The sequence below is a fragment of the Rhizopus microsporus genome (genome assembly GCF_002708625.1).
Source record: "Rhizopus microsporus ATCC 52813 unplaced genomic scaffold scaffold_1, whole genome shotgun sequence".
Classification (NCBI taxonomy): domain Eukaryota; kingdom Fungi; phylum Mucoromycota; class Mucoromycetes; order Mucorales; family Rhizopodaceae; genus Rhizopus; species Rhizopus microsporus.
The window spans coordinates 811,941-836,256 of record NW_019671916.1 but is presented as its reverse complement, the minus strand read 5'-3'; the positions used below and the strand labels follow the sequence as shown (position 1 = coordinate 836,256).

At 37.1% G+C, this 24,316-nt stretch overlaps 12 protein-coding genes across 12 annotated transcripts; 8 read left to right on the top strand and 4 right to left on the bottom strand.

Moving 5' to 3' along the window:
• Window positions 1-16: 16 nt before the first annotated feature.
• Window positions 17-845, bottom strand: RHIMIDRAFT_232646 (uncharacterized protein; the record flags this gene model as incomplete). The annotated part of the gene is made up of 7 exons (XM_023607783.1): window positions 17-140; window positions 185-233; window positions 302-326; window positions 376-387; window positions 447-644; window positions 694-708; window positions 765-845. The coding sequence occupies 7 exons, from the start codon at window positions 843-845 to the stop codon at window positions 17-19; spliced, it is 504 nt and encodes a 167-aa protein (XP_023470920.1).
• A 309-nt stretch (window positions 846-1,154) lies between these two features.
• Window positions 1,155-2,859, top strand: RHIMIDRAFT_288156 (succinyl-CoA ligase subunit alpha, mitochondrial-like protein). The gene is made up of 6 exons (XM_023613540.1): window positions 1,155-1,355; window positions 1,407-1,513; window positions 1,606-1,722; window positions 1,781-2,213; window positions 2,270-2,413; window positions 2,474-2,859. Exons 1-6 carry the CDS (start codon window positions 1,310-1,312, stop codon window positions 2,620-2,622), a joined length of 996 nt encoding a protein of 331 aa, XP_023470919.1. The 5' UTR covers window positions 1,155-1,309; the 3' UTR covers window positions 2,623-2,859.
• Window positions 2,860-2,966: 107 nt separating this feature from the next.
• On the top strand, window positions 2,967-3,491 carry RHIMIDRAFT_232644 (ribosomal protein L28e; the record flags this gene model as incomplete). The annotated part of the gene is made up of 3 exons (XM_023607782.1): window positions 2,967-3,107; window positions 3,156-3,335; window positions 3,390-3,491. The coding sequence occupies 3 exons, from the start codon at window positions 2,967-2,969 to the stop codon at window positions 3,489-3,491; spliced, it is 423 nt and encodes a 140-aa protein (XP_023470918.1).
• A 187-nt stretch (window positions 3,492-3,678) lies between these two features.
• On the bottom strand, window positions 3,679-7,090 carry RHIMIDRAFT_232643 (PGAP1-domain-containing protein; the record flags this gene model as incomplete). Its single annotated transcript, XM_023607781.1, has 7 exons — window positions 3,679-3,883; window positions 3,929-4,167; window positions 4,225-5,186; window positions 5,236-5,679; window positions 5,742-6,410; window positions 6,474-6,630; window positions 6,692-7,090. The coding sequence occupies 7 exons, from the start codon at window positions 7,088-7,090 to the stop codon at window positions 3,679-3,681; spliced, it is 3,075 nt and encodes a 1,024-aa protein (XP_023470917.1).
• Window positions 7,091-7,657: 567 nt separating this feature from the next.
• On the top strand, window positions 7,658-8,016 carry RHIMIDRAFT_232642 (uncharacterized protein; the record flags this gene model as incomplete). Its single annotated transcript, XM_023607780.1, has 3 exons — window positions 7,658-7,751; window positions 7,805-7,896; window positions 7,954-8,016. 3 exons carry the CDS (start codon window positions 7,658-7,660, stop codon window positions 8,014-8,016), a joined length of 249 nt encoding a protein of 82 aa, XP_023470916.1.
• Window positions 8,017-8,681: 665 nt separating this feature from the next.
• RHIMIDRAFT_243310 (uncharacterized protein) lies at window positions 8,682-9,350 on the top strand (the record flags this gene model as incomplete). The annotated part of the gene is made up of 3 exons (XM_023609926.1): window positions 8,682-8,684; window positions 8,746-8,908; window positions 9,067-9,350. 3 exons carry the CDS (start codon window positions 8,682-8,684, stop codon window positions 9,348-9,350), a joined length of 450 nt encoding a protein of 149 aa, XP_023470915.1.
• Window positions 9,351-10,886: 1,536 nt separating this feature from the next.
• On the top strand, window positions 10,887-12,011 carry RHIMIDRAFT_195836 (uncharacterized protein; the record flags this gene model as incomplete). Its single annotated transcript, XM_023606077.1, has 4 exons — window positions 10,887-11,111; window positions 11,166-11,494; window positions 11,526-11,692; window positions 11,740-12,011. The coding sequence occupies 4 exons, from the start codon at window positions 10,887-10,889 to the stop codon at window positions 12,009-12,011; spliced, it is 993 nt and encodes a 330-aa protein (XP_023470914.1).
• A 421-nt stretch (window positions 12,012-12,432) lies between these two features.
• Window positions 12,433-14,769, top strand: RHIMIDRAFT_4599 (Dbl homology domain-containing protein). The gene is made up of 6 exons (XM_023615273.1): window positions 12,433-12,987; window positions 13,049-13,159; window positions 13,211-13,465; window positions 13,525-13,529; window positions 13,584-13,857; window positions 13,926-14,769. Exons 1-6 carry the CDS (start codon window positions 12,664-12,666, stop codon window positions 14,664-14,666), a joined length of 1,710 nt encoding a protein of 569 aa, XP_023470913.1. The 5' UTR covers window positions 12,433-12,663; the 3' UTR covers window positions 14,667-14,769.
• A 388-nt stretch (window positions 14,770-15,157) lies between these two features.
• Window positions 15,158-15,923, top strand: RHIMIDRAFT_210087 (translation initiation factor eIF-5A). Its single transcript, XM_023607168.1, has 3 exons — window positions 15,158-15,179; window positions 15,235-15,444; window positions 15,505-15,923. Exons 2-3 carry the CDS (start codon window positions 15,236-15,238, stop codon window positions 15,776-15,778), a joined length of 483 nt encoding a protein of 160 aa, XP_023470912.1. The 5' UTR covers window positions 15,158-15,179; window position 15,235; the 3' UTR covers window positions 15,779-15,923.
• A 243-nt stretch (window positions 15,924-16,166) lies between these two features.
• RHIMIDRAFT_195802 (uncharacterized protein) lies at window positions 16,167-16,790 on the top strand (the record flags this gene model as incomplete). The annotated part of the gene is made up of 1 exon (XM_023606073.1): window positions 16,167-16,790. The coding sequence occupies one exon, from the start codon at window positions 16,167-16,169 to the stop codon at window positions 16,788-16,790; it is 624 nt and encodes a 207-aa protein (XP_023470911.1).
• A 1,922-nt stretch (window positions 16,791-18,712) lies between these two features.
• Window positions 18,713-19,312, bottom strand: RHIMIDRAFT_4568 (uncharacterized protein). Its single transcript, XM_023615266.1, has one exon. The coding sequence runs from the start codon at window positions 19,224-19,226 to the stop codon at window positions 18,915-18,917; it is 312 nt and encodes a 103-aa protein (XP_023470910.1). The 5' UTR covers window positions 19,227-19,312; the 3' UTR covers window positions 18,713-18,914.
• Window positions 19,313-21,709: 2,397 nt separating this feature from the next.
• Window positions 21,710-22,399, bottom strand: RHIMIDRAFT_196419 (RhoGAP-domain-containing protein; the record flags this gene model as incomplete). Its single annotated transcript, XM_023606131.1, has 3 exons — window positions 21,710-21,788; window positions 21,838-21,943; window positions 22,006-22,399. Coding segments are annotated over 3 exons (579 nt in total), but the record flags the coding sequence as incomplete, so codon positions are not given.
• Window positions 22,400-24,316: the final 1,917 nt, after the last annotated feature.

Sequence of the window (24,316 nt, the reverse complement as noted above, 5' to 3'; positions counted from 1 at the left end):
TTTAAAGAAAAACTAGTCATTTTTTATTACTTTTTGTAAATCGATTTACTGCCATGATGGCATACACAATTGATCTCCACTTGCTTACTTGTGTCAAAAGAGGCCGTTGGACGTCAAGATAATCCAGTAATCTTGACTCACTACAAAAATTCAATATGAGCACGATTTATTTTTTATATTTTACCTTTCTTTTAATTGTCTATTTTCCATCATCAAGTAATTCTTTTGAAATACTATAATAATATGTCAACTTTTAATCTTGTTTTGTTATTATTATTATTATTATTATTATTATTATTACTTAGATCCAATTCTCGATCATTAATCTATTCAATTTTTTAAAAAGATGCATATTACACGTTTTATTTCTTTTACCTCCTTGGGCTTCTTTTTTACACGCGTATTGTTGATTTAGTAACATTTTCCCAATCTTTTCTTCAACTTACCTCGAGCTGATTTATTCTTTCGATCAAATGTCTTTGGGCTGTATCATGCATCTCTTTTTGTTCCTTCATCATTCTTATCAAATCGTCCTTTTCGCGTTTAAATTTGATAATATCCTCCATAGCCTCATGAAGCGAATGTATCAAACTTGCATTTTCGTGTTGAAGTTGATCTACCATCCTTTGCCAATCTCGTTCTATCTGTATTCAAACATTATTATACAATCTTTTTCCAATCAGTCTATATTACATTCTCTTCAGCTGACTAGAGTCAATCCATAAGCCTTTTATGTTACAGTCTTTATATTTCTCTCTACTGACCTTGATAGTAACAAAAGCATCATGTTCCTGTTCACCTATTTCATCATATAAAGTTCTTGGTGGATCAACAAATTTATCCATACAGAGGCTTCTTTCACTCTCAATAATAGGTGAAGACTGAGGTAAATTCTTTATATCAGATAATTCCTCCAAAATTGTGTGTAATCCAAAAGAAAAAGATAAATGCAAAAAAAAAGGAGGGGTAACCCTTTTTTGGTATTTACGCGTCCAACAGTGTATGACATCATACTGTTCTTTCTCGCTTTACTGCTCTTTTTCATTAAATGAATACATTTTTATGATCTTTCCTTCTCTTTATTCTTGTTTTAATAAAGATCATCGTTTATTCTTTTCACCCTTTTTTTTTTTTTTTTTTTTTTTTTTTTTTTGCAACAAGTTCAATGGGAGAAAAAAATCTAGCCCGGATTCTCCCGAAGTAATGAACGGTCACTCGCACCTCCAATTTTCCCTTAGTCAACAACAAGACTAGGTAAAAAATTTTAATAAAAATCTTTTTTCTCCTCCTGAAGCTTTTGCTCATCAAGATGTTCTCTTCTACTGCTACCAAATTCTTACGTTCAACTGCTCAAGGTAATCGTCGTCATTGACTGGTTTTTGTTTAAAACTCATATTTTTATATAGTTGCTCGTCGTGCCTATACCAACAACGGTGGTTACGAGTCTACCTACAAGAACTTGATGATCAATGCTGAAACAAAGGTTATCTGTCAAGGTTTCACTGGTAAACAGGTAAGATTGAAAGCGTGCGAAAAAAAATTATATATAGAAGGCGCGCGCGGGATGATAAAAAGAAGGATGTGGAGGTATTGATAACACCATAGGGTACTTTCCACTCTCAACAAGCTATTGAATATGGTACCAACATGGTCGGTGGTGTCTCTCCCAAAAAGGCAGGTCAAACTCATCTTGGTCTCCCTGTCTTTGGTACTGTTCGTGAAGTAAGTTTTAGACTCTCTTTACATATAGTGTGCTTTGCGTGACTTATATATAAATTAGGCTGCTGAAGCTACCAAGGCTGATGCCAGTGTTATCTATGTTCCTCCTCCTGGCGCTGCTCAAGCCATCTTGGAAGCTGTTGAAGCTGAAATTCCTCTTGTTGTTGCCATTACCGAAGGTATTCCTCAACACGACATGGTTCGTGTCAAGCAAGCCTTGATGACTCAAAGCAAGACCCGTTTGGTTGGTCCCAACTGTCCTGGTATGATCTCTGCTGAACAATGTAAGATTGGTATCATGCCCGGCAGTATCTTGAAGCGTGGCAAGATCGGTATTGTATCTCGTTCAGGTACTTTGACTTATGAAGCTGTCCAACAGACCACTGATGTTGGCCTCGGTCAAACCTTGTGTGTTGGTATCGGTGGTGATCCTTTAAACGGAACCAACTTCATTGACTGTCTTAAGGTGTTCTTGGAAGATAAGGAAACTGAAGGTAAACTAGTAGACAGTATGAAAGAGAAGTGTGGTGCTCATAGCATATATGTATAGGTATCATCATGATTGGTGAAATTGGTGGTACTGCCGAAGAAGAAGCTGCCGATTTCTTGAAACAATACAACTTGTCCAGAGATACTCCTAAGCCTGTTGTTTCCTTCATTGCTGGTTTGACCGCTCCTCCTGGTCGTCGTATGGGTATGTATATACATTCCATATACATATATGTATTTTACTAATATGATTACATTTGTACAGGTCACGCTGGTGCCATTATTTCTGGTGGTAAGGGTGGTGCTCAAGACAAGATCAAGGCTTTGGAAAATGCTGGTGTTCATGTTACTCCCTCTCCTGCCAAGTTGGGTACTACTTTGCTCAAGGCCATGCAAGATGCTGGTTTGGCTTAGATCACTTTTTTGAGATAGTATAAAAATATTTATTTATTCTTTTTTTGTTTTGAAAGAAAAAAAAAAAATCTGTTCTTTTAATGCGTGTAGTAAAGCTTACATTAGATTAAAATATCAATTTATAATTATTAAATGTCACATAAAAAGGATGAGCTGTGTGTGAAAGGAGAAACAGACAAGCTTGGGCCAAGCCACCGACTTATTGCCCACAAAAAATTTTTTGCAGCAAAGTTATACGGGAACAGAAGTAACTTTTTTTTTTTTTTTCTTCCTCTTTCAACGAATATTTCTTTGTAAGTGCATGTTGAAATCAATAAAAACATCTTGCTCATTATTTATAGAAAATGAGTGCCGAATTGGTTTGGGCTATCGTCAAGAACAACAACTCTTTCCTCGTCAAGCGTGACAACGCTCAATTCTCTTCTGAACCCGGTAACTTGACTAACCTCAACTCCTTCAAGTACTCTGGTATTGCCAACTACAAGGTATACAATATATACATATACATAAACACATTTTTAAACTTTTAACAGAACGTCACCATCCAACCTGCTGCTCGTGGTGTCCGCGTCACTTTGCACAAGGCCAAGAAGGAACAATTACCAGCCAAGTCTACCAACACCGTTGTCATTGCCAAGACTCGTCGCCAAACCGCCAAGTCTGTTGCCAACTTGATTGCTCGTGCTAACAAGTACAGACCTGACCTTCGTGCTGTAAGTTTTTATTTAAAGGGAATGAAAATGGAGTTTGTCTAACATTGCTCATAGGCCGCCCTTGCTCGTGCTTCTGCCATCATTTCTTCTCAACAACCCAAGAAGACCCCCAAGGCTCGTGAAGCTAAGGGTGTTCGTGCTCAAAAGAAGAACTAAATAAATTGAAAAGCTATCTTGACTTTTCATGTTTTTGCATTCTATGTTGATCCAATTACCAAATATATACATTTATACGCCATGGATAATAGTAGTTTGAGATCATTAGAAAAAAAAAAAAAAGAGAGGGTTTAATTAAATATAAATATGTATAAATGATGGGTGTGAATTAAAGTGTACAAAATATCTATGATTGTTTCTTGCTTCGGACATGATTCATCAAGTAATGATAGACTAATCGACCGTGATGTGAGTCTCTGAAATGAATAATCAAGAACCATGCAATGAGATGGTTTGCTAAAAAATAGATCCAATGGGTATACTTGATACCAAATAAAAAGGCATATATCACAACATAATACATGAATAAATAAGTAATAACACTCCAGAATCTACGAAATGGTTTAGCTTTTATATCTCTATACATATATATTTACCTATTGTTTTGACGAGGCAACATCTTTCGATGGCTTGTAAGAAGTTCAGTGTAGATCATGATGGGTGCAATGGCCAAAATACTATGATCTGATGAGAATGGTACAAACCAATGAACAGAAATATTACGGATCCAGACGAGGAGAATAGGTAGATTAAAGGGCAATAGAGTAAACAAGAGGAGCAACAGAGAGAACATGAAATGATATCGATTTGCTTTTCTTATATCTCCCATATGCATCTAAATGACGGCATAATTAATACATGTAAAGATGATCCATTTTTTTTTTTTTTATACCTTGCACTGTATCAAGGATCGAACACATCCAACAATATGAACAAGAAAAGCAACCACAAAAACAAACTGATAGGGTATACACGTCGCTACCAACATAAACAGAACCACCGTTGTCGCCACCCTTCGTTGAATTTGCTGATATCTAGTCTCTTGCGAGCGGGCATGAGGCCATAGATTATGGATAGAGCAACAAATAGACAGGTTTGCCACAAGCTTGAGTAAATGCTCAGCCATTAGCCAGAGTAAGTTGACGACGCCGACACTAACAACCAGACCAATGAGCGGTATCCACCAAAAGAAAGGATCTGTATTACCCGTGAGAATGTCCTGCCAGGATATCCGATCAAAAGGCCACATCGTGTCCAAGTGAGATGGTAATAAGGCAGTTGAGCTGCACTGAGCTATACTACAGATCGTCACACAAAACATGACCATGGGTAGTGGCCGTTGAAGACAAAAGGAAAGCCCCTGGCCAAAGCTTGGATAGATGCCGGTGTTATTATAGCATTGGATCTGTGAAGCAAAGACAAGCATGACGACAATAAATGAGAATGTAGCGAGCATGATACCATTTCGAAAACCCAGACGGCCTGCACTGCCGTACCAGTCAATGCTCAAGTCCAGCTGTAATGGCTCGGCACAGGTTGGATCCATCCAAATTTGAAATGACAGTCCATCTTGATCTACGCTTTTGGGTCTGTTCATGATGGAAGCAAAAGCTGTACGGCCATGAATAGCAACTTCTGCCGCGTCTCGATTATCGCCTGCTAGATTCACATAAAACTTGGATTCGTGCATGGTTGAAATCGACTGACGAAGGAAAGGAGCGAAATGAGATGATTGGCAGTTGGGTCGTGATACTTTGAGATGATAGGCCAATATTGGGCTTTCAATTAAGGGTATACGGATCGACGTCAACAGGCTACTGCCCGTCTTGACGTGAACTCCTCCTAATGCGATGGCTATCATCTGGTGTGTTAATGATTTACTATAAAATAGAATTCAACTTACAAAGCATTGACTGGTGTATCACTTGGCTATTCATTCGTGTATTCAATGGCTCGACAATCAAAAAGTTACTCTTTACTTCTGTCGTGCCTTTGTCCAATATACCCAAGTGACTAAAACTTTTCATGTCGCTAAAATTGATGCTAGCAAATGAGAATGTGCGCCCAGAAAAAGGGTGTGCATCTTTTTCGGTTGATGCAGGAACAGGTATAGCAATAGCATTGATATCACGACAGATGATGTATCCATCGCTTCTTAAAGCTGAACACAACAGGATTTCAAATCTTCCTGGTGTGGGATCATCGGTAAGAATAGCAAATGCATCTGCGTTCGATACTGTAGGTAACAAAACAATATCGGCTATACGTTCATGTTCAATCGTAATCCTATCACCAGGAGATAGAGACAAAACATCGGTTTCTGCTGAATGAAAGATGCTGTGATTACCTAAAAAAGTAAAAAGTGTCAAAGCATGGTTTAAAGAAAAAAAAGCCACAGAATCAACAAACCTAGTGGAAGATCGCCCACTCTGTCTTCTGGACTTCCAAGAAAAGCTTGTCTTAGAGTACGCATACGGTCTTCTAGTGGTTTGGTCTGTGGTGCTCGTCTGATGTCAGTTATATCCAAAAGCGCCTTTGAGATAACCTTGACAAGTTGATTACAGGTCAAGATGGATACGTGGTCTGCCGCTGTCCAAGCATTTGGTACTGCTGTTGAGAACACAGTGAAGCCGTGTGTGGCAGGTATTATGGATTCAATATTGGTCGAGTCTGAACAGACGGTATTGTCGAGGGTACCACCAGCAATGGACACAATGGCCACGTCTTTTAATACACTTGATATTTTCTCCTGCCAAAAACGATGGATGTCATCATACAGCTGTGAAATCTTCCAGTCAAAAGGAGCCGGTGGTAGCATATGCGGTGTAGACATAGTAATGACAGTGTTGATTGTCCCATGTTGGTAGTTATACATGGTAAACATGGTACGAGCCACGACACCACCCATAGAATGGCCAAGGATAATAACAGAGGTAGGATCAGGTAAGGAAGAGGATGCGTATGTTTTACGTGCTTGTGTATATAACTTGAGGATATAGCTGATAGCATCATTCAGATACTCTGCTTGCTCTAGTATAGATTGACCATGAAGTGCGGAGAATTCTTCATTAAAATCAACTGAGGGCAAAACAGATGAATACAAAACAGAATTATTATTTTTTTTCTTTTCCTTTTTTTTACCAGTAAAGAAGTCCAAGTTTCTTACTCCCTGCTGCCATTTGATTGTATCCTTTTCATAATGTGTATAATAGTAATAGGCTGCCTCTGCTGCTAACGAACGCACTTGTCTAAAACTACCTGCATGACCAGGAATAAATAGGACAGGCACACCTGTTGGCTTAAAACATGGATTAATACCATTTCTCTCTCTCTCTCTCTCTCTCGGAAACAACTCTTACTTGATCTGTTAAATCAACGCCTTTCTCCCGATAAAGATATAAGCTATATTTCCCAGCAAATCGAGTCATTTCACTATCAAACTCGGTCTGTTTGATATATTGTGGGCGCATATAACTTTGTCGACATCCCGAAACATCTCGTTGATGATGTAGAAAAGAATCCAAAATGATTCCAATAGACATGATTGAGAAAAGAGTAAGCAAGAGTATGTACACTTTACTGTTCCCCTCAAGTCGATACAGTCTAGGCAGTGGAATAGATCTTATTCTTGGTGAAGATGGAGGAGAAGGTGAACTATCTGGTGATGACATTCGACTGCTGGTCTTTTCATGAATGTTGTTACTGATAATCCTTGGAACCAGTTGCTGCTTAACCTGTTCTTCCTCTTCTTCTGTCATTCATTAAAAACAAAGGAACAACAACAACCAAAAAAAAAAAAAGATTTAAACGTCACTTTATAAACACAGTGACACAATAGGGAAAAGAGGGGGGAAAGAAAGACCAAGAGTGTTAGAAGGATTTCATCAAATCTCTTAGTCTTTGCCATTGTTTTATTTCTTCTATGAGCCATTGATGGCAGAGATTGACTTAAAGAAAAAGAGAAAGAGATATGTAACCTATACATGTATTCAGGTTACTTTAATTACCCCTTAATTCATGATATTTATCCAGCCAATAATCTTGAGTAAAAGAAAAGCGCTGAATTCTTATTTGCTGTTCAAGCATAGTCGAGTCTACGTGTCTATTCAATAACGATGAGTGTGACGCCATGTATAAATATATACATTTGTATACGTATGCATCATGCGTACAACATTGGGAAAAAGGGAAAAAAAAAGAGGGAAAAAAGGGTGTGAAAGTAAGTTTAAAAAAGTTGTAAACAAACAACATTAGTGTATGTGAAAACTATAAATTGACGCCCATTGCTTTCCCCTTTCTTTCTTTCTTTCTTATAAATTTTGATCATGGCTTTTGGCGCATTCGTTCGTGCAAATCCTGCTCTGGCTCCTCTTTTCTTATTTGCCGGTGGTGGTTGTGCTGCTGCTGTTACATATCCACGTAATGTAAATTACTTTCAAACCTCGCTTTCTCTAACACACTTTAAATGTTAGTATACTTGCTCAGGACTCATCCTGAAATTCAAATTGACAAAAAGAATAACCCATATCCTTGGCAGCACGTTCAGCAGCATCAGCATATCAAGGTATAGAGAAAATAAAAAACGTAAGAAATTTAAATACTGACCCTTTCCTACTGTTAGTTTATCAACACGTATCCCGAGTTTTACGAGAAGCGCAAGAGCCTCAAAACTCCAAGTTATTAAATAAATAACAAGATACCTTTTCTTTGAAAAATCTATATATATATTTTGCTTTCTTTCTTCTTTTTTGTGTCCTTTCCTTGGGAAAGATAAAAGAACATTTTATGGGAATATTTTATGAAATAGCGGGCATAAACATGTCTAAATAGAGTAAAGCCCTGTTACAAATTTAGAGTGCCTGATGGAAGAAGAATGAAGTATATATACATTACATTAATTTATGCGTTTGTCGGCATTATATTTGAATTATTTTCTTTATAGGCCACAAAAGTAAACTCGCTTTCCTTTTCTTTTCATTCAAGTGTCCTACACCACACAAAAACTCCAAAGACTTGTTTAAACTACAACTAACTAAGGCAAATGTAGTTTTGGGCAACATTACAATAAGAGTTCATGGAAAGGCTATTTTAATTATGGTTGGTAATTACTATTTAATTGACAACTATGTAGTTGGCATTGAGAAGCAAGAAGTAGCCCAATATTCTGAGAGATATCATATGAACTGTAAAACACGCTTGCGCTTTGTTTCACGAGCATCTTTTGAATTATGCCGCAAATTGTGTCCGGGCCGGAACGAAACCTTCACTTTGAGACACACTTGGAGATGCCTATTTGAATTCCCATCCATCCAACAAAGACTCTTTCTCTTTCATCCATCTTTTATTATTATGGTAAATAGAGAGTACACCATCCATTTCAAACAGCATACTTATTCATGTTGAATCATCATAGTCTAAGAAGGCCGCCCCCAAGGTTGTTGAAAAGGTCACTCTCGGCCCTCAAGTTCGTGAAGGTGAACTCGTCTTTGGTGTTGCTCACATCTTTGCCTCCTTCAACGATACCTTTGTTCACGTTACTGATCTTTCTGGTCGTGAAACCATTTCTCGTATTACTGGTAAGTTGATATAATCATAGAATATAAAAAGGATACGCCACTTGCTTCCTGAAGCAAGTCGAGCGGCATGTGTTGTGGGCCTGTAGGAAGGCCCCACTCTATGCACATCCCCCTCCTGTGTACCTTTATGTGTGTATACTTATGGTTTATGTCTATAGGTGGTATGCAAGTAAAGGCTGATCGTGATGAATCCTCACCTTACGCCGCTATGTTGGCCGCTCAACAAGTTGCTGCCAAGTGTAAGGAGCTTGGTATCAATGCTCTTCACATTAAGCTCAGAGCTACTGGCGGTACTGGTACCAAAACTCCTGGTCCCGGTGGTCAAGCCGCTCTTCGTGCTCTTGCCCGTGCTGGCATGAGAATTGGCCGTATTGAAGATGTCACCCCTATTCCTACTGACTCTACTCGTAGAAAGGGCGGTCGTCGTGGTCGTCGTTTGTAAACATTATTGTTTATATGTAAGAATAATAATTTTATAAATATCACTTTTTCTGTAATATTTTATACCTTTTTTAATCCGTAAATAATATCTTATTAAATGGCATTTTTGACATGTTTATTCGTCACACCAAGGCTTACAATGCCTTTTTTTCTTACTGTCTTTAGTTATCATGAGATCCAAAGCACTATAACTACTCCTGTATATACAAGAAAGGGAGAAAAGGGAGAAAAGGATGCAGGAAAGAGTATGCTATAGCTAGAAGAGTAATGTATTATTTGTTTTGTACTTAGCGAGGCATTAAGGAATACATTGCCGCTATAGGCAGCGCATTTAATCCAGGGAGCACCGTTAGTCTTGTGAAGGTCTTTTGAAGGAGAGAGGATTTTCATTGTCGTGTTTTGATTTGTAAATAAAGATATATATATTTAACACACTGTTCACATCGCGATTCCATCTCTAACATCGTAGGACTACAGTGGAAGATTGTTTACAGAGATAGTACTATTAGGATTTTGCAAAGGGGATCGGTACTGGCAGTTCTTATGTTATTCTAGTGGAGAAAGTAAACTAAACATTAATCAAATAATATCCAAGAAAGCAAAACGAAACGAAATAAACCTAATCCTAAGCGTCTCTCAGTTCACAGTAAGGAAGAATTTATTACTGCAGAGGATTAGAGCAGCAAAGGAGCGAAGAGAGCGCGACTTCCTTTCATACAATCACTTGTCATTTGTTTACAACCTTTTTTTTGGCAAAAGATCAAAAGCTTCTTCAAGCAAATACATTTGCTGCAAGAAGCCGAGACATCAATGCAGCAATTAGTATTATGAAAAATTGATTGTAGAAGACGATTTCAAACGACGACCATCCTTTGTTCTCAAAAGCCATAAAGAAAGAAGATGCTTTAAACAAACTATGCAAAAGTTCAACACTATTTGGAAAGTTGATGTCGGACTTCCCCCTGTGTGGTGAGCGGACCTCGGATACCCTTTTTCGGGTATTTAGAAATATTCTCTGATGGCTGTGAAATAAAAATAGAGATAGACATTTCTTTTTACGGGCTTTTTTTTTTGTTTATTCTCTTTCTATCTTTTTTAACAACTCACATAAAAGAAAAAGAAAAAGTTCATATGCCAAAGCAATCAGCAAAAAGACGTGTGTCAGCACATGATGACTATCCCAAATATTTAAGCATCGAAACACTTCATTCTGCTCATCGAAGCAAAGATGCCAAACATACAAGAGGAATTCCGACAACACAGAGCATACATCGTTATGAGCGTGCAAAAATAGTAGGCGTTAATGTAAAAAGATAATATATATTCCTTTTTATTGAGACAAAAGCCCCTTTTATAGCATGAACAGCCACAGGTGTTGGAGGTAGTTATAGAGCAGGACAAAGACGACAGCAATAACAACAATGCCACTATTTCATCGGACGAATCAAACTCAGACGAGTCACCTTCCCCTAACGCCATTCACGATTCAAGCAGTAACAGTCATTCTAAAAGAAGAGGAAGAAAGAAGCTGTCAACCATGGAAGACAAGAAAGACCGTTTACCCACAAAATCATTTTTACCCATTCTATCAAAGCAACATCATGATATTGGACATATAAAAAAAGTTCAAATTGGAAAGTTTTTGATGGACGTTTGGTACGTAGCACCTTATCCAGAAGAGTATAGCCGACTAGAGACATTGTATGTATGCGAGTTTTGCTTAAAGTATATGAAGAGTCGATATATAGCCAAGAGGCACAAGGTGAGAAGCCAATGATAGTAGCTTTATATGGCGATATAAATCAATGTGTAATAGGTGAAATGTCCTATGAAATATCCACCAGGAAATGAGATATACAGAGATGGACAGCTATCGGTGTTTGAAGTAGATGGGAAGAAGAACAAGATGTACTGTCAGAACCTTTGTCTACTGGCCAAGATGTTTTTGGACCATAAAACACTTTATTATGATGTAGAACCATTCTTGTTCTATATACTGACGGAGGCTAACCAAGCAGGATGTCAGTTTGTTGGATACTTTTCAAAAGAAAAGAAATCACTGCTCAATTATAATTTATCATGCATTATGACATTACCTTCCTATCAAAGAAACGGCTATGGACAATTTCTGATCGACTTTAGCAAGTATATTATTTTATGTAAATATGTTCACGAGGAAAAAGACTAACTGGCCTATAGGCTATCTGTTATCAAAAAGAGAGGGTAAGACGGGGTCACCAGAAAAACCGTTATCAGATTTAGGATTATTGAGCTATAGAAAATACTGGATCAACTCAATTAAAAAGTTTCTAAAAGAGCATCCAGCGAGGACAAGTATTGAAGGTAAGCATGATAGAGACAAAAAGATATTTTTATTAAGACTATAGTAGAAATCAGTAAAGAGACATGTATTACAGTGAATGATATCATAGCCACCCTTGAATACAACCGTATGCTAAGGAAGAATAAACAGGGTCAATACGAGATTATAATGAATGAAAAGAATGATCAGCCTATCAGAAATTATGTTAAAAGCGAATTACTTATTTGGGTACCTTATTTAGTAACCAAACAAGGAGGTACTGGCACCTTGAAGAAACCACGAGAAAGTAAATTTATCGAATATGGCGTAAGCAAAATGCTAGACCTAAGGAAGGGCTAACTTTTTATTATTACGACTAGTTCAACAACAGCAACAGCAAAATCACTCATTATTATCATTATCTTCTTCTTCATTATCATCTGAATTATCATCAGCATCAAATTGAACTGACTATTTTTTCTCTCCTTTAACTAATATTCACTCTTATTATATTACAGCTTTCCTGTTATATTATTATAATCATTTACTATTATCACTTATATTAGGTCCCTTTCTTTTTTGCTAACCCCCAAAAAAGTACTTTGCATAATGTGTTCAACTCTTTTCACTCCTTTATACACTCTTTTCTTTCCTTTTTCACTTCTTCTTCAACAATTACAATGGAAGAAAAGGCACTGATTGAAACTCCATTTCATGCAATAAAATCAAAGCTACACAAGGATACATTCACTATTATCGTAAGACTCATCTTTGCATAATTACAACGTCATTTTAAAAATTTGCTTAGGATAATACATTTCCTAAAAGGCACAAGATAACTACTGAAAATAACCATCAACAATCGTGGTCATCAAGTAATACTCTTTATAAAGATTATGGCACCAACAAAAAGAACCGTACCAGATCAGTTCCTAGCTCATCCTCTTCTCCGTCCTTACCGTTAATTAAACGATCAACCACAGGCTCAAGCATTTCATCTACGAGTTCTACCATGTCTACTAGCTCTTGGGCTCAATGGTTCTCTACGCCCCCTTCTCTTCCACCTATACCTTCCAAGAAAAAACCTACATCACCCGAAAAACGTGCTCGAGTGATCAGAGAGTTGATAGAGACAGAAAAGAGCTATCAGTCAGACATGGAGTTGGTTCAAGAGATCTACTGTGATCAAGTACCACTTTCAAAATTAGAAAAAAAACAAGTGTTTGTCAACTTGACTGATATCATCGTGTTTGAAAAGGAGTTTACTAGATCACTCTGTCAAATTGTAGACGGTGATAATAACGTGGGGCTACTCTGCCAAATATTTACAAACATGGTAATTTATAATGAGTTTAAGGAGTTGCGTTGTCAACAATAACCAAAAATCACATTGTTAGATGGGTCCAATGGAACGTGTCTATACTGAGTACTGCAAAAGGCATGAAGACGCACTGTGTAAAATACAAGAGCTCAGTCAGTCAAATGATACTGTTCAAGCTTACCTCAAAGTAAAAAAAAAAAAAAAAAAAGGAATACTCTTTATTAATGTACATCAGTAGAAATGTCAGCAAGATATTCAGGGACGCACAACATGCTGGGATCTACCAAGCTTGTTGATCAAACCAGTACAGCGAGTACTCAAGTACCCTCTACTCCTCAGGGAGATACTTCAGCTCACACCAGAGTATGATGTTGACTATGACCAATTGGTAATAGTCACAAGCAGAATGGAACAAGTAGCTGATCACATCAATGAAATCAAGAAACGAAAAGATATAGTTGAACAACTTTTGGTGAATGATCACAAAAAGAAAGTAAAGACGAAACATTTTAAGCATGTACCTGTGTTAATTTACTTTTAAATACTCAATAGGTAGTGTAAGTCTTCAGTTTTTATATAAAAAACACGTAAATCAACTCTCTGTCCTTTAGTCATAGTTTAAACAAGAAGTGGACACGAAAGGTGTATTTGAAGAAACAGCACAGTGCTGCAGGTACACAGGATGCCTTGTTTGACAATATCTATCGACAGTTCGAGAGTCGACAAGAAAGCATAAAACAGTTTGAGAAGCAAGCGCTTGAATGGCTCACCAAGATCAAAGAAAGTGAACTTTCTCTAAAGGAATTATTGTCTTCTTTTGATAAACAAGACAACATTCTAATTGAGCAACTGTTATCTCAAATAGCACATGATATAGCTTCAACGGTATCTATCCTTTTTTTTTTTTTTTTTTTTTTTTTTTTCAATGAATTCGCCAACTAAAGTCATTTTAGGAGACAATGATTCAGATCTCCGTTTGCAATAGGGTTGAATCATTTTTGAAACTCTTCAAGAATCCAATGCATGTCATTCAAAAGCGTAACCGGAAATGGATCGATTATGACCGAGCTTGCCATATCTTGTCAAAGGGAGAGGTGCCTGACAAGCAACTACAAGCAGAAGCCGAGGCCTATGTATCATTGAATGCTCACCTCTTAGATGAACTGCCCATTTTTTTGTCATTGACCTCAAATTATTTCGATATCGTGCTTGATGAATTTGTCGGCATTCAAGCATTCTACTGGAGACAAAGACAATTTGCTTGGCGGCCTCTCCTACGATCGGCGTTTGATATGGAATGGGCATCAATCGATTCGGAACATACAGCACAGATCAGCCAAGTGCAACGGAAACTCTCTGTTCTATTAAACGATGATGAAGAAGAACACGATGATGAGGGGCCTGTGATGAGCTGGGTTGATTTTTTACACGAAGCCAAGACAAAGAGTAGTAAAGACGATATACCATACATCCCATCTATACACGATACTCAAAAGGGACTCTTTGATGAACCCGTGTTTCGATGTACAGTGTTGACTGATTATGAAACCAAAGAAAAGCTTAAAGTACAAAAGGGAGATGTAATACAAGTATGGTTAATCACTTCAGATAAAGATGATGAACAGTGGTGGTATGGTAGTATGGACTCACATCAATATGGTTGGTTTCCTTCTTCTATCTGTAAAAAGCTATAATACATTATACATATACATAATTATCACCCGTAATCGTAGTAATAATCTCTTAATAAACTTTTGATTTTTGTGTATTTCTGTGTAGGAGAGAGGAGAGAGGGGCTGAGCTTAGAGACAAACATTGTCCAATAGAAAAATTTTTTCTCCTTATTTTATAACAAAAAAAAAGAGCGGTCACAGATCCACATCAGAATTGTTGATTTCTCCCGCTCCTGCTCCTATTGTACATTGAAGCATAAGAGGACATTTACATATATACTATGATTTTGCTATCTTTTATAATGTCCAATATTTGTAAATAAAGTGAATGAAGCAAAAATCAAATAAAGACAAGTCTATCTTTTACTTTACCAATTAGAATCAGTACCCTCATATAGTCTCCGATGCTAGATAAGAGCCAATGAAAATAGAGGAAAAAAATTTGGGATGGCTTATTTTTTTCTACGCGTTTTAAAACCCATCTTTTTCTCTTCTTCTTCTTTTTTTTCTTTCCTTTATATTTATATAATCAACGTAAGTATAAATTAAGAAAAAATTTGGTTAAAGCCATTAATAACACATATGACAGCATGTCTGACCAGCACGACGATCACACCTTCGAAAGCGCTGATGCCGGTGCCTCCAAGACCTACCCCATGCAATGTTCTGCCTTGAGAAAGAACGGACATGTTGTTATTAAGGGTAGACCTTGTAAGATTGTTGATATGTCTACTTCCAAGACTGGTAAGCACGGTCACGCTAAGGTCCACTTGGTTGGTATTGATATCTTCACTGGAAAGTAAATATCGTGAATACATCGAAAGTGTATCTTGAGATTGACATTTTTTTTTTTCGATAGGAAGTTGGAAGATATCTCTCCCTCTACTCACAACATGGATGTCCCCAATGTTGTCCGTAACGAATACCAACTCATCAACATTGATGACGGTTTCCTTAGCTTGATGACTCAAGATGGTGCCACCAAGGATGATGTTAAGCTCCCCGAAGGTGAACTCGGTGAACAAATGGAACGTGATTTCGAAGAGGGTAAAGACTTGATTGTTACTGTTGTTTCTTCCATGGGTGAAGAGCACGCTTTGTCTGTTAAGGAAGCCCCCAAGGGTAGCTCTTAAATAGTATAAAGACTATTTTTTGTATGACATTTTTTATTAAACCTATATATAAACATTGTTAAAGCATATTTTGCTATATTTGTTGTATTCAAAAAAAATTTTCTTTGTCTCCCACACAAAGTAAGCTCCGGTAAGTGGTCCCCAGCAGTGGCTTACGCCAAGTGTGACATAAGCTTCAAGCCCTATGTTGGTGATCCAATCAGATGTCTATAAAATTCGTACTGTTTATGCGGGTCACAGCTTTTCATACCAGGAACCATAGTCAATTTGTGTACCTTTTTGTATCTGGAAAATAATGTTTAAATCTAACTTATGCCAAAGACGACTTATAGAGCATGCCTTCAGACCTATTTACAGAAATACGCTCTGGCGACGACAACAATTACCAATGCAAAAACGAACATTAATGACAAACCCTCAGAATAAAGGTTGGAATCAGGAAAACATATCAGCAGGTATGTACACAGCTAGCATCTTCATCTTCATGCTTGGTCTGTCGTATGCAGCTGTTCCTTTATACAGACTCTTTTGTGCCAGTACGGGATTTAACGGTACACCGGTGATTGATGCTGAACGATTTGGTCCTGATCGACTTGTTCCTCAAACCAAGAGCAAACGCATTCGAGTGACATTCGAATCGAACACGTCAGACACATTACCCTGGTCATTTAAACCAGAGCTTCGAGAGATCTATGTTGTACCTGGCGAAACAGCTCTGACATTTTACAAGGCGAAGAGTAGAGCCAAGCAAGATATCATTGGAATAGCAACTTATAATGTTACGCCGTACCGAGCAGGCTCTTACTTCAACAAGATTCAGTGTTTCTGCTTTGAAGAGCAAAAGCTGAGTCCTGAAGAAGAGGTAGACATGCCTGTCTTCTTTTTTATAGACCCTGATTTTCTGGAAGATCCATTGATGAAAGATGTGAATACCATCACCTTAAGCTATACATTTTTCAATTCGCAGCATGCAAAGGGATTAAAACCAGTGCAACAACAACATGTTGAATAAAATAAACTACTTTTTTTTATTAATAACGTATATCTGCTTTAATGGTTTCTGAGTCTTGATTATATTCACTTGGGTGGATGATGTGGGTTTCTAATGCTTTTTGGGTATGCGTATGAGAGTCATTATGATTAGGGATAGTAGTAATGGTAGTAGTAGTAGTTATGATTGAAGAAGAGGGTCCATGGAGAGATGTATTATCGTCATATTCGTCATAGGATGGCATAGAAGTAATAGAGGAAGAAGACCTCGCTGATCGAGAAGACCAGCTGAACAGTTTATATGGAAATAACCTTTTGCTTGAGCTGTCGCTTTTGGTGCATGAAATATCAGACGGCCGACGTTTGCTGTGGCTTTCTTGCATCTGTTTAAATGCACGTAGTGATTCACAGGATTTATAGCTTTTGAGAAATGATCTGCTGTAGAAGTGATTTGGAGGAGTGAGTAAAATACTACTTGAGGCAATACTCGATTTTTCATCATAATCGTCGTCATCGTCATTATTACTATTTTTGGTCTTTTGTGATAAAGTTGGCACAGAGTTATTTGATTCTTGGTATATTTTGGAAGCAGTTATTGGCATATCTAGTCTTTGTAACCACTTGTCGAGCACACTTGTGGATGAGCAAGTGGCTAATTTTTGCAGACAGTCTACCCAAATCTGCTTTTCTTCTTCAGAGTCCGCTTGTAAAAAATAATCAGGCCAATCATACTTTGATTCATCGTTTGACTGTAAACAAAAGATAAGGGATTTAGGTTGCTTTTGCTTTGGGAGCAGTGGCTCAGGAATAAGGGTATAATGATCAAGAGAAATGATTGCTAAAGCAGTTGTATCATTCTAGACGAAAAGGATGAATATACATATTTAGTTTGCTTACTAAAAGAGCGTACCTGGTTCTTGTAATATCTAAGCTCTTCACCATAAAGAATGAAATATCTTTTATGAAATGCTTTTGATTTTCCATGTTTTTGTTTATATAGCCAACCCTTTAGATGAACTGTTGTTGGAGGGTCTCTTTTAACATTATTCTTTACACTGGGCACAATGGACTTTGCCATAGTTCTAAATTAAAAAAGAGAAAAAAGGAAACGCTGTGCTTCCACTCTTAATTTACAGGTTGTTTGAAAACTCCGCTCGCTTTTTTGAGGTTAAATTGCCCAAAAAGATCAGACTAAGTTAATCAAATAAATTGCTCACTTTTGAGAAATAATTTGACCAAATATTAAGACGGTTACAAAGGCTCTTTACTCAAATATTTAGAGAGTATATTGATCAAGTGCTAGATGAAATTTGGTATGTATTTAATAGGAACATCCTCGCTGTCTTCAGTTCCTCTTGAAGAAAGTGTTTCTGCATCTGTCGATTTACCCCCTCTGACTTGATCGTTCAACATTTTTCAAACCATCTTGATAGGATTGAGTTCAAGCGAATAAGACGAAAGATACACTGGTATACATGCCCTCTACAAGATGATGGGGTCAACAGTCTCGGGAGAGTGGATCGGAATATTATCCATAACAATGTGACATCCTTTCATATTGAATTTATTCATAATATCTAACGTATCACTGATAAGTTACACATACGTAATGACCAGCTGCATAGTTCCTTTTGGTGTAGCAGCAGCAGCATCTTCAGGTGTCCTTCTTCTTTTAGCACCAACAACTCTTCTTTTCTTGACACTGCCTGCTTCTCTCTAGCTTTTGGATGGTGGGTGACAACTTTTATACTGAGGTTTCGATCATATTTTATGAATCCAGCAGTTAATATACTGTATGAAATTAAACTACTTGGTCTTTTTTACTGTATCTATAAATGATAATCAAACAATATAAAGAAGGCTACTGTTTTTATTAAAGCTAGAGAAAGTATAAGAGCACCAGCCTTGGCTTTTTGCCAAAAAAAGAAAATGCAATAAAATATTCACATAAGAGAGATAAGTGGTGAACGGCAACATGGCATATGACTAGAGGCGACAAGGCAGGAAGAGAGAAGTAATATTTATTCTTTTCTAATAGGCTTTCTGAAAGATGACCTTTTGTATGATATCTTTTATGAGTGATTTCGTTGTCATCGGCTAAGGCCTAGAGTCATTTGTTGCAAAGTCAATTCTTCCTAATAAATTGCTAGCAACTCATCAATTTGTGAAAATAAATGTACATCATTACATCAAGATATGATAGTATATTGATGGCAGGCAGCAAGAGCATGATATCCAGGACATCTCGTAAAGTACGAAGTTGGGCTATTAGATTAGAACGATAGTCAGCTTCGTATTGCATAGGCATTTTGTATAGATAACAATCATAGCCTAAAAGTTTACAATGAGTTTTTTGGCAGAATTCATGCTGTAATGAGTGCTTACTTTCAACTAGAAGACCATAGCAGACTGGGTTGTTAATAACCAAAGCAATCTGTTGGTTAATAATTGCTTTCATCTCTCATTGGACCTTGACGAAGTCGGCTTCACGCTTATTTGATGAGCAACCTGGTTTTTTCTATCTTACAAACAAAGAAATCCACTTTGGTATCAAACTTTAGCTTCAGCGTAATTAAAAGATCTGGTCTGTAATCTTTCATCGTTATCATTATCTTGTCAAATCTAAACAAACAAAAAACAAAAAAAAAGGAAAATATGAGATCATATGTAACTTTTCTAGCAATCATTCAATACTTACTTCTGTATTTAGCTTTGCTGTTGAAAAAAGGTTATTAAGTCGATAGCTTGCGAATTAGATCCTTTATAAAAAGAAGACCTGAGTACTATTAAGTTAGGTTTGAGTAAAGGGTTTGTAGGGAATATTAATGTTGTCAGTATGATAAATGTGGTCAATGTGATTATTTATCAATGCTATGTTAGTAGCTACTATAGTTATTATTATTCTTACCAGATGAGATAGAGAAATGTAAAGTAGAATGTATGCTCTACTATCAGATTGTGATTTCAATCAATGTATCATCTACGTTTTCCTGTCAACTTTCTTTTATTAATATTTTATTCTTTCTTCTTTTGACTAATGTTTGTAAGTAAGTCAACGTTCAGAGTACAAATTCGGAGAATTTTTTTTTTAATTTTCAAACCATCGCCTTTGCCGGGAACAGATTGATGACGAATAGGTACTTTTTAGTTAACTGAAGATATGGACTATTATGAACATAAACAGGATGGTTTATACCCTCATTAGGGTACAAATTCCATTAAAAGCCATGGGAAAGGAAAAAATGATTGAGCAGAAAAACATCAAATCTTCTTTGCTAAAGTCATGATTATGCATATGATTTACATAACAAGGTATCTTCATTGCTTCAATCACTTCAGCGTGTTCAATGACAATTAAACAGCAAGTAAAAATTGGGAGGCATCTTAATGAAAGATGATGGGCCACTTTGCCGAGAAAACTGCAAGATCTTTCTTGGTTATGATACCTTAACATCCTATAGAGCAAAATGTAGCTTTGAATGGACGGAATTGCATCAAATATTTCTTTAAAGCAAGTCTTGTTAAGGAAAAAGAAAAAAGGCTGTCACTCAAATTGGTATTCTCCATTGGTGTGGGTAATAACTTTTTGGCGTAATTATCTATAAAAAGCCCTTCTTACTTGATTCAGTAACTCTATCACCTTTAAAGCTCTTTGCTGATGACATAAGCTACTCTATTTTTACTCATGATCGCCATAATAGTCCACGCCTTTGACTAACTAATTAATCCCGGACTTATCATCCGCCTATTCCGATAAAGGCAACACAGCCGAAAATTTGATACAATGGTAAAAACAATCTTACTAAAAAAGAATTGCAGGTGGTACTTTAATTACTAGTTTTGCTGCTTTTGATCCGTAGGTTCTGACTGCGCAGGAGAAAGCTTGGTGACTGCACCTTCGTTAGCAGTTGGAAGCAGTTGTTCCATGTTAAGTTCAGGCTGATATTGTGGATAATACGCTGTAGTCATTGTTGTATTAGGGCTGCTACTCAAGGAAACTTTCTCTATTTTCTCCTTGGTTTTGACAGTGCTTAATGAATCACGTCTAGGCGGCATAAAAGTCGGGGTTTGCTGTAAAAGAGGATCACTACTATTGCATTGTACCACAGGTATACCCGTATCAGGGTTAGATTGAGCTCTTGGCACTTGTGGCACATGTGTAATTACATTGTCTCGAGGATTCTTTCCTAACAGAGATGAGCCTCTTTGTAATACGATCACGTCTGACGATGATCGGTTGGGCGTGCTAACAAGGTCATTTTGATATTGTTGCTGTTGATCATTAGTTAGGATTCCTTTCTCTAAAGCGCCTGAGCCTTGCTTTACACTGTCAGCAGAAATCATTTGGCTTTGGATTGCACTGTTGTTCTTTTCTGTAAAGTTCATTGTAGAAGAATGGTCTGCTTCAAATACATGAGACTGCGATAAATTCGATGGCATACGGGGAATAACTGGCCGATCCTTTAAGTCTACCATTTGCGGTCGATTTGGATAGTTTGGTACAAATTGTTGCGGCGACTGCTGTGTTTGTGAATCAATTGAAGAAAGTGAAGCTAAGCGCTGCTGGTAGGCAGCAGGCGATGTACCAATTATGGTTGTCAACTTTGGTGGGCAGTAGTTATTGTTGGTACTTTCGGGATATCTATTTCCAGAAGGGTCACTTGACAATATTGGAGGCGGCATTGGTTGAGTGAGAAGCATGTTCTTTGGTGTTGTTACTGGCACCGTAGCAGTTGGGGGATTACTAATATAAAGCAAGTTACTCTGAGAAAATTGACTGTACGGACTCTCTCCTTTTAGTGCTTTCTGTAGCTTGGGCTCATTTAATTTTCTAGCGTTTTCTTCGGCGACAGGGAAGAGGACCTCATGATACAGAATCAAGTCTTCAAAGAGATCCTCTGGCGACCAATCTCCTGCTGTCGTTTCATCAGCCTGATTAAAGTCATGGAAAATTACTGGCGTAAAAATCAAGGAAAGATTTTGAATATTCATCTTGTTGATATGATGATTTGAATTTACGCTGATAAAAAGTATTAATTAATAGATCAAATATGATCAAAAAGACTTACTTGGACAAATGACATATAAGGCAGTGTAAAGTCCTTCTATGTGCGAGAGATAAGTTTGCGAGCTTCATTTCCAGCAGCCCAAAACGCTGTGCCTGGGGCATATTTTCTGAAAATATAAATTAGTGTTCCCGCTCACGCTAAGGTATGCATGAACAATTCATTACTTACTACTATAAGTGAGTCTTGATTGAACATTAAAATCGAATAAAGGGCGCTTCAGCTCTCGAATATACATTTTCAGGATTGTAGCAATGGTAAACACGTCATATTTGGAATCCAGTACCACCTTGTCCTCATCAAGCTCAAACTGATGCTTTAACTGCTCAATATTTGTTTGTCTGCCAGAAACTCTGTAAATTCCTTCTTTCTGTAAACCACCCATGGTCTCGATTGCTTCAATACATTTTTCTACAATGACTGGCACTGGTCTATTATGTTCTATGGCATAAGATTCTAATGACCCACCAAAGAGTACCTCTATATTGAAATCCAATTTTAGATTCCTGAAAAAAAAGTGGAGAGTATTTACCTCTGCATTTGCCCTCAAGATAATAGTTTTCATATCGAATAGGGGCGGGTAGCGCATAACCTAGGGACTGATAATGCATTGTGTACGTTTGAATGTCTTTTGCGCTGTCAATGCTCATTGTAGCTGCGTAGGAAGCAGTACTTTTCTGAATAATGACTGAGTATATTTGGTTCATGTGTAATGAAAATCATACCTCAGTTTCAATTCTTAGCGACTCCATTTCAGCCATGATGATAGCCAGTAACGAAGACTTGATACTTTCTGTTTTTCTTTTTATAGTGTTTTTTACTTGCTATATGACCACATAGATATAAGGAACTGAGATTGTTGATACAGCATTTTGTAGTTACCCAATTTGTTTCTTCTACTGCTTTTCTCTGTTTTTTTCTTAGTGCTTCAAGTATTAGAATGCCATCACGATATTCAGAATCAGCTTCTGCGATATCTTTCTTCATTTTGGCAAACTTTGAAATTTGCTTGTTTTGATCCACAGATGATAGATAAGAACCACCGCTGGAAGCTATTGTTCTCATCTGCGAAAATAATCCAGCCATTCCTTTCTTATTGTGTTGATCGCTATTCCCATCCAAATCTTTTATTGAACTATATTCTCCGGACAGCCTTGACGCTTCTAATGAATTCCTACTTAACTTATAATCATCACCGCTTTCTTCATTTGCGTGAAATTGTTGTTGTTGTTGTATTTGTAACTGCTGTGCCTGATATGTAGTTTGAGCGTTCTTCAAATCCTCGCATTTATGAGTATATAATTTTTGAAGCTATTCTCAAAGTTGAGCCTCTGCCATTAATGAATAGTCTACCAGTTACCTTGACAATATCTCTGTTACGATAGTTTGTATAATTCGAATTGGCCTCGGCTAGTTTTGTTTTGTATGTTTTTCTTGTGGCTTCTTCATGTTCCTGTAGATCGTTCGTTGTTTGTCTTTGCTTTGCATATTGCCTCTTTTTATTTATTTACCCTCTGTTGGACTAATTTATCTATTTCCTTTTTGATGGTGTCTCTAACAATTTGCCTACTTTCAACCAAGCTGTATATGCTTGACTCGTATGCTTTTACAGCTTGATAAAAGGTAAACTGAAATTCATAGTTGGGTGCTTTGTCAGATTCATATATAGAAGTTGCCTTTTTTGCTTTGAGCAATGCACCAATGTACATCTCTTCTGCTGCAAGTCTAACATAAAGTGTTGTTGAGGAGCAACATGACAAGTAATAAATATTAAATTACCTTGCACGAAGTAGGGTAATCATAGCATCCAAATCATGAACATTATATTTAAATTCTGTATTTATAAAGTCAAATTGTTTGTCGATCGCAGTGAGCTATTTCAGCTGTTAGTAACAGGAATATATAGCTTCTATTTGTATATGCCTCATCGTCTGCAGGTTGCTGAGAAACACTTCTTCCTCTAGCTCTAGTCATTGCGATGTTAAAAACAAGTAAAAGGAAACAGAAACTCTCGGCTGTTCAAAGCCAAATAATTTGTGCTTCCTTAATTTCCATTATTTCATTTAACTTTTATATCACCCTTTTTTTAGTCGCATCTTGTTTCTTCCTTCTCCTCTCTTTCTCTCTTTCTCTCTTTCTCTTCTCTGTCATTGAAGACAAGTGTCGTATCCATCAATGCAACAGTGTCTTGATTTCTTTGTATCTTTTTTGAGCTTGTATTCAGCTAAGGTGCTCTCGTCTCAATCCTCGTTATCTACGCGTTATATCCCGATGAGTTAGTAAAAGACCTTTTTACGCCATTCTTTATTTTCAGACAGCATTATTTACGTAATATCACTCCAATTACCCAATAAAAGGTCATTAGCTGAAGCAACCACTACTCTTTGTCTTTAAACTTGGTATTCAACTGGAGATAGTTTTAGCTTCAGCTCATAAGCTGAGCCTTTGACGTTCCACAGGTACACTGTTGTACCTTTTTTTT

Excerpts from the sequence above, each read along its gene's own strand:
- RHIMIDRAFT_288156 (XM_023613540.1), top strand. The coding sequence starts at position 1,310 with ATGTTCTCTTCTACTGCTACCAAATTCTTACGTTCAACTGCTCAAG. Across the intron at positions 1,514-1,605 it reads AAGGTTTCACTGGTAAACAG|GGTACTTTCCACTCTCAACA; the intron begins GTAAGATTGAAA and ends ATAACACCATAG. Across the intron at positions 1,723-1,780 it reads TCTTTGGTACTGTTCGTGAA|GCTGCTGAAGCTACCAAGGC; the intron begins GTAAGTTTTAGA and ends TATATAAATTAG.
- RHIMIDRAFT_4599 (XM_023615273.1), top strand. The coding sequence starts at position 12,664 with ATGTCTACTAGCTCTTGGGCTCAATGGTTCTCTACGCCCCCTTCTCTT. Across the intron at positions 12,988-13,048 it reads GCCAAATATTTACAAACATG|ATGGGTCCAATGGAACGTGT; the intron begins GTAATTTATAAT and ends TCACATTGTTAG. Across the intron at positions 13,858-13,925 it reads CACATGATATAGCTTCAACG|GAGACAATGATTCAGATCTC; the intron begins GTATCTATCCTT and ends AAGTCATTTTAG.
- RHIMIDRAFT_210087 (XM_023607168.1), top strand. The coding sequence starts at position 15,236 with ATGTCTGACCAGCACGACGATCACACCTTCGAAAGCGCTGATGCCGGT. Across the intron at positions 15,445-15,504 it reads ATTGATATCTTCACTGGAAA|GAAGTTGGAAGATATCTCTC; the intron begins GTAAATATCGTG and ends TTTTTTCGATAG.
- RHIMIDRAFT_4568 (XM_023615266.1), bottom strand. The coding sequence starts at position 19,226 with ATGAAAGCAATTATTAACCAACAGATTGCTTTGGTTATTAACAACCCA.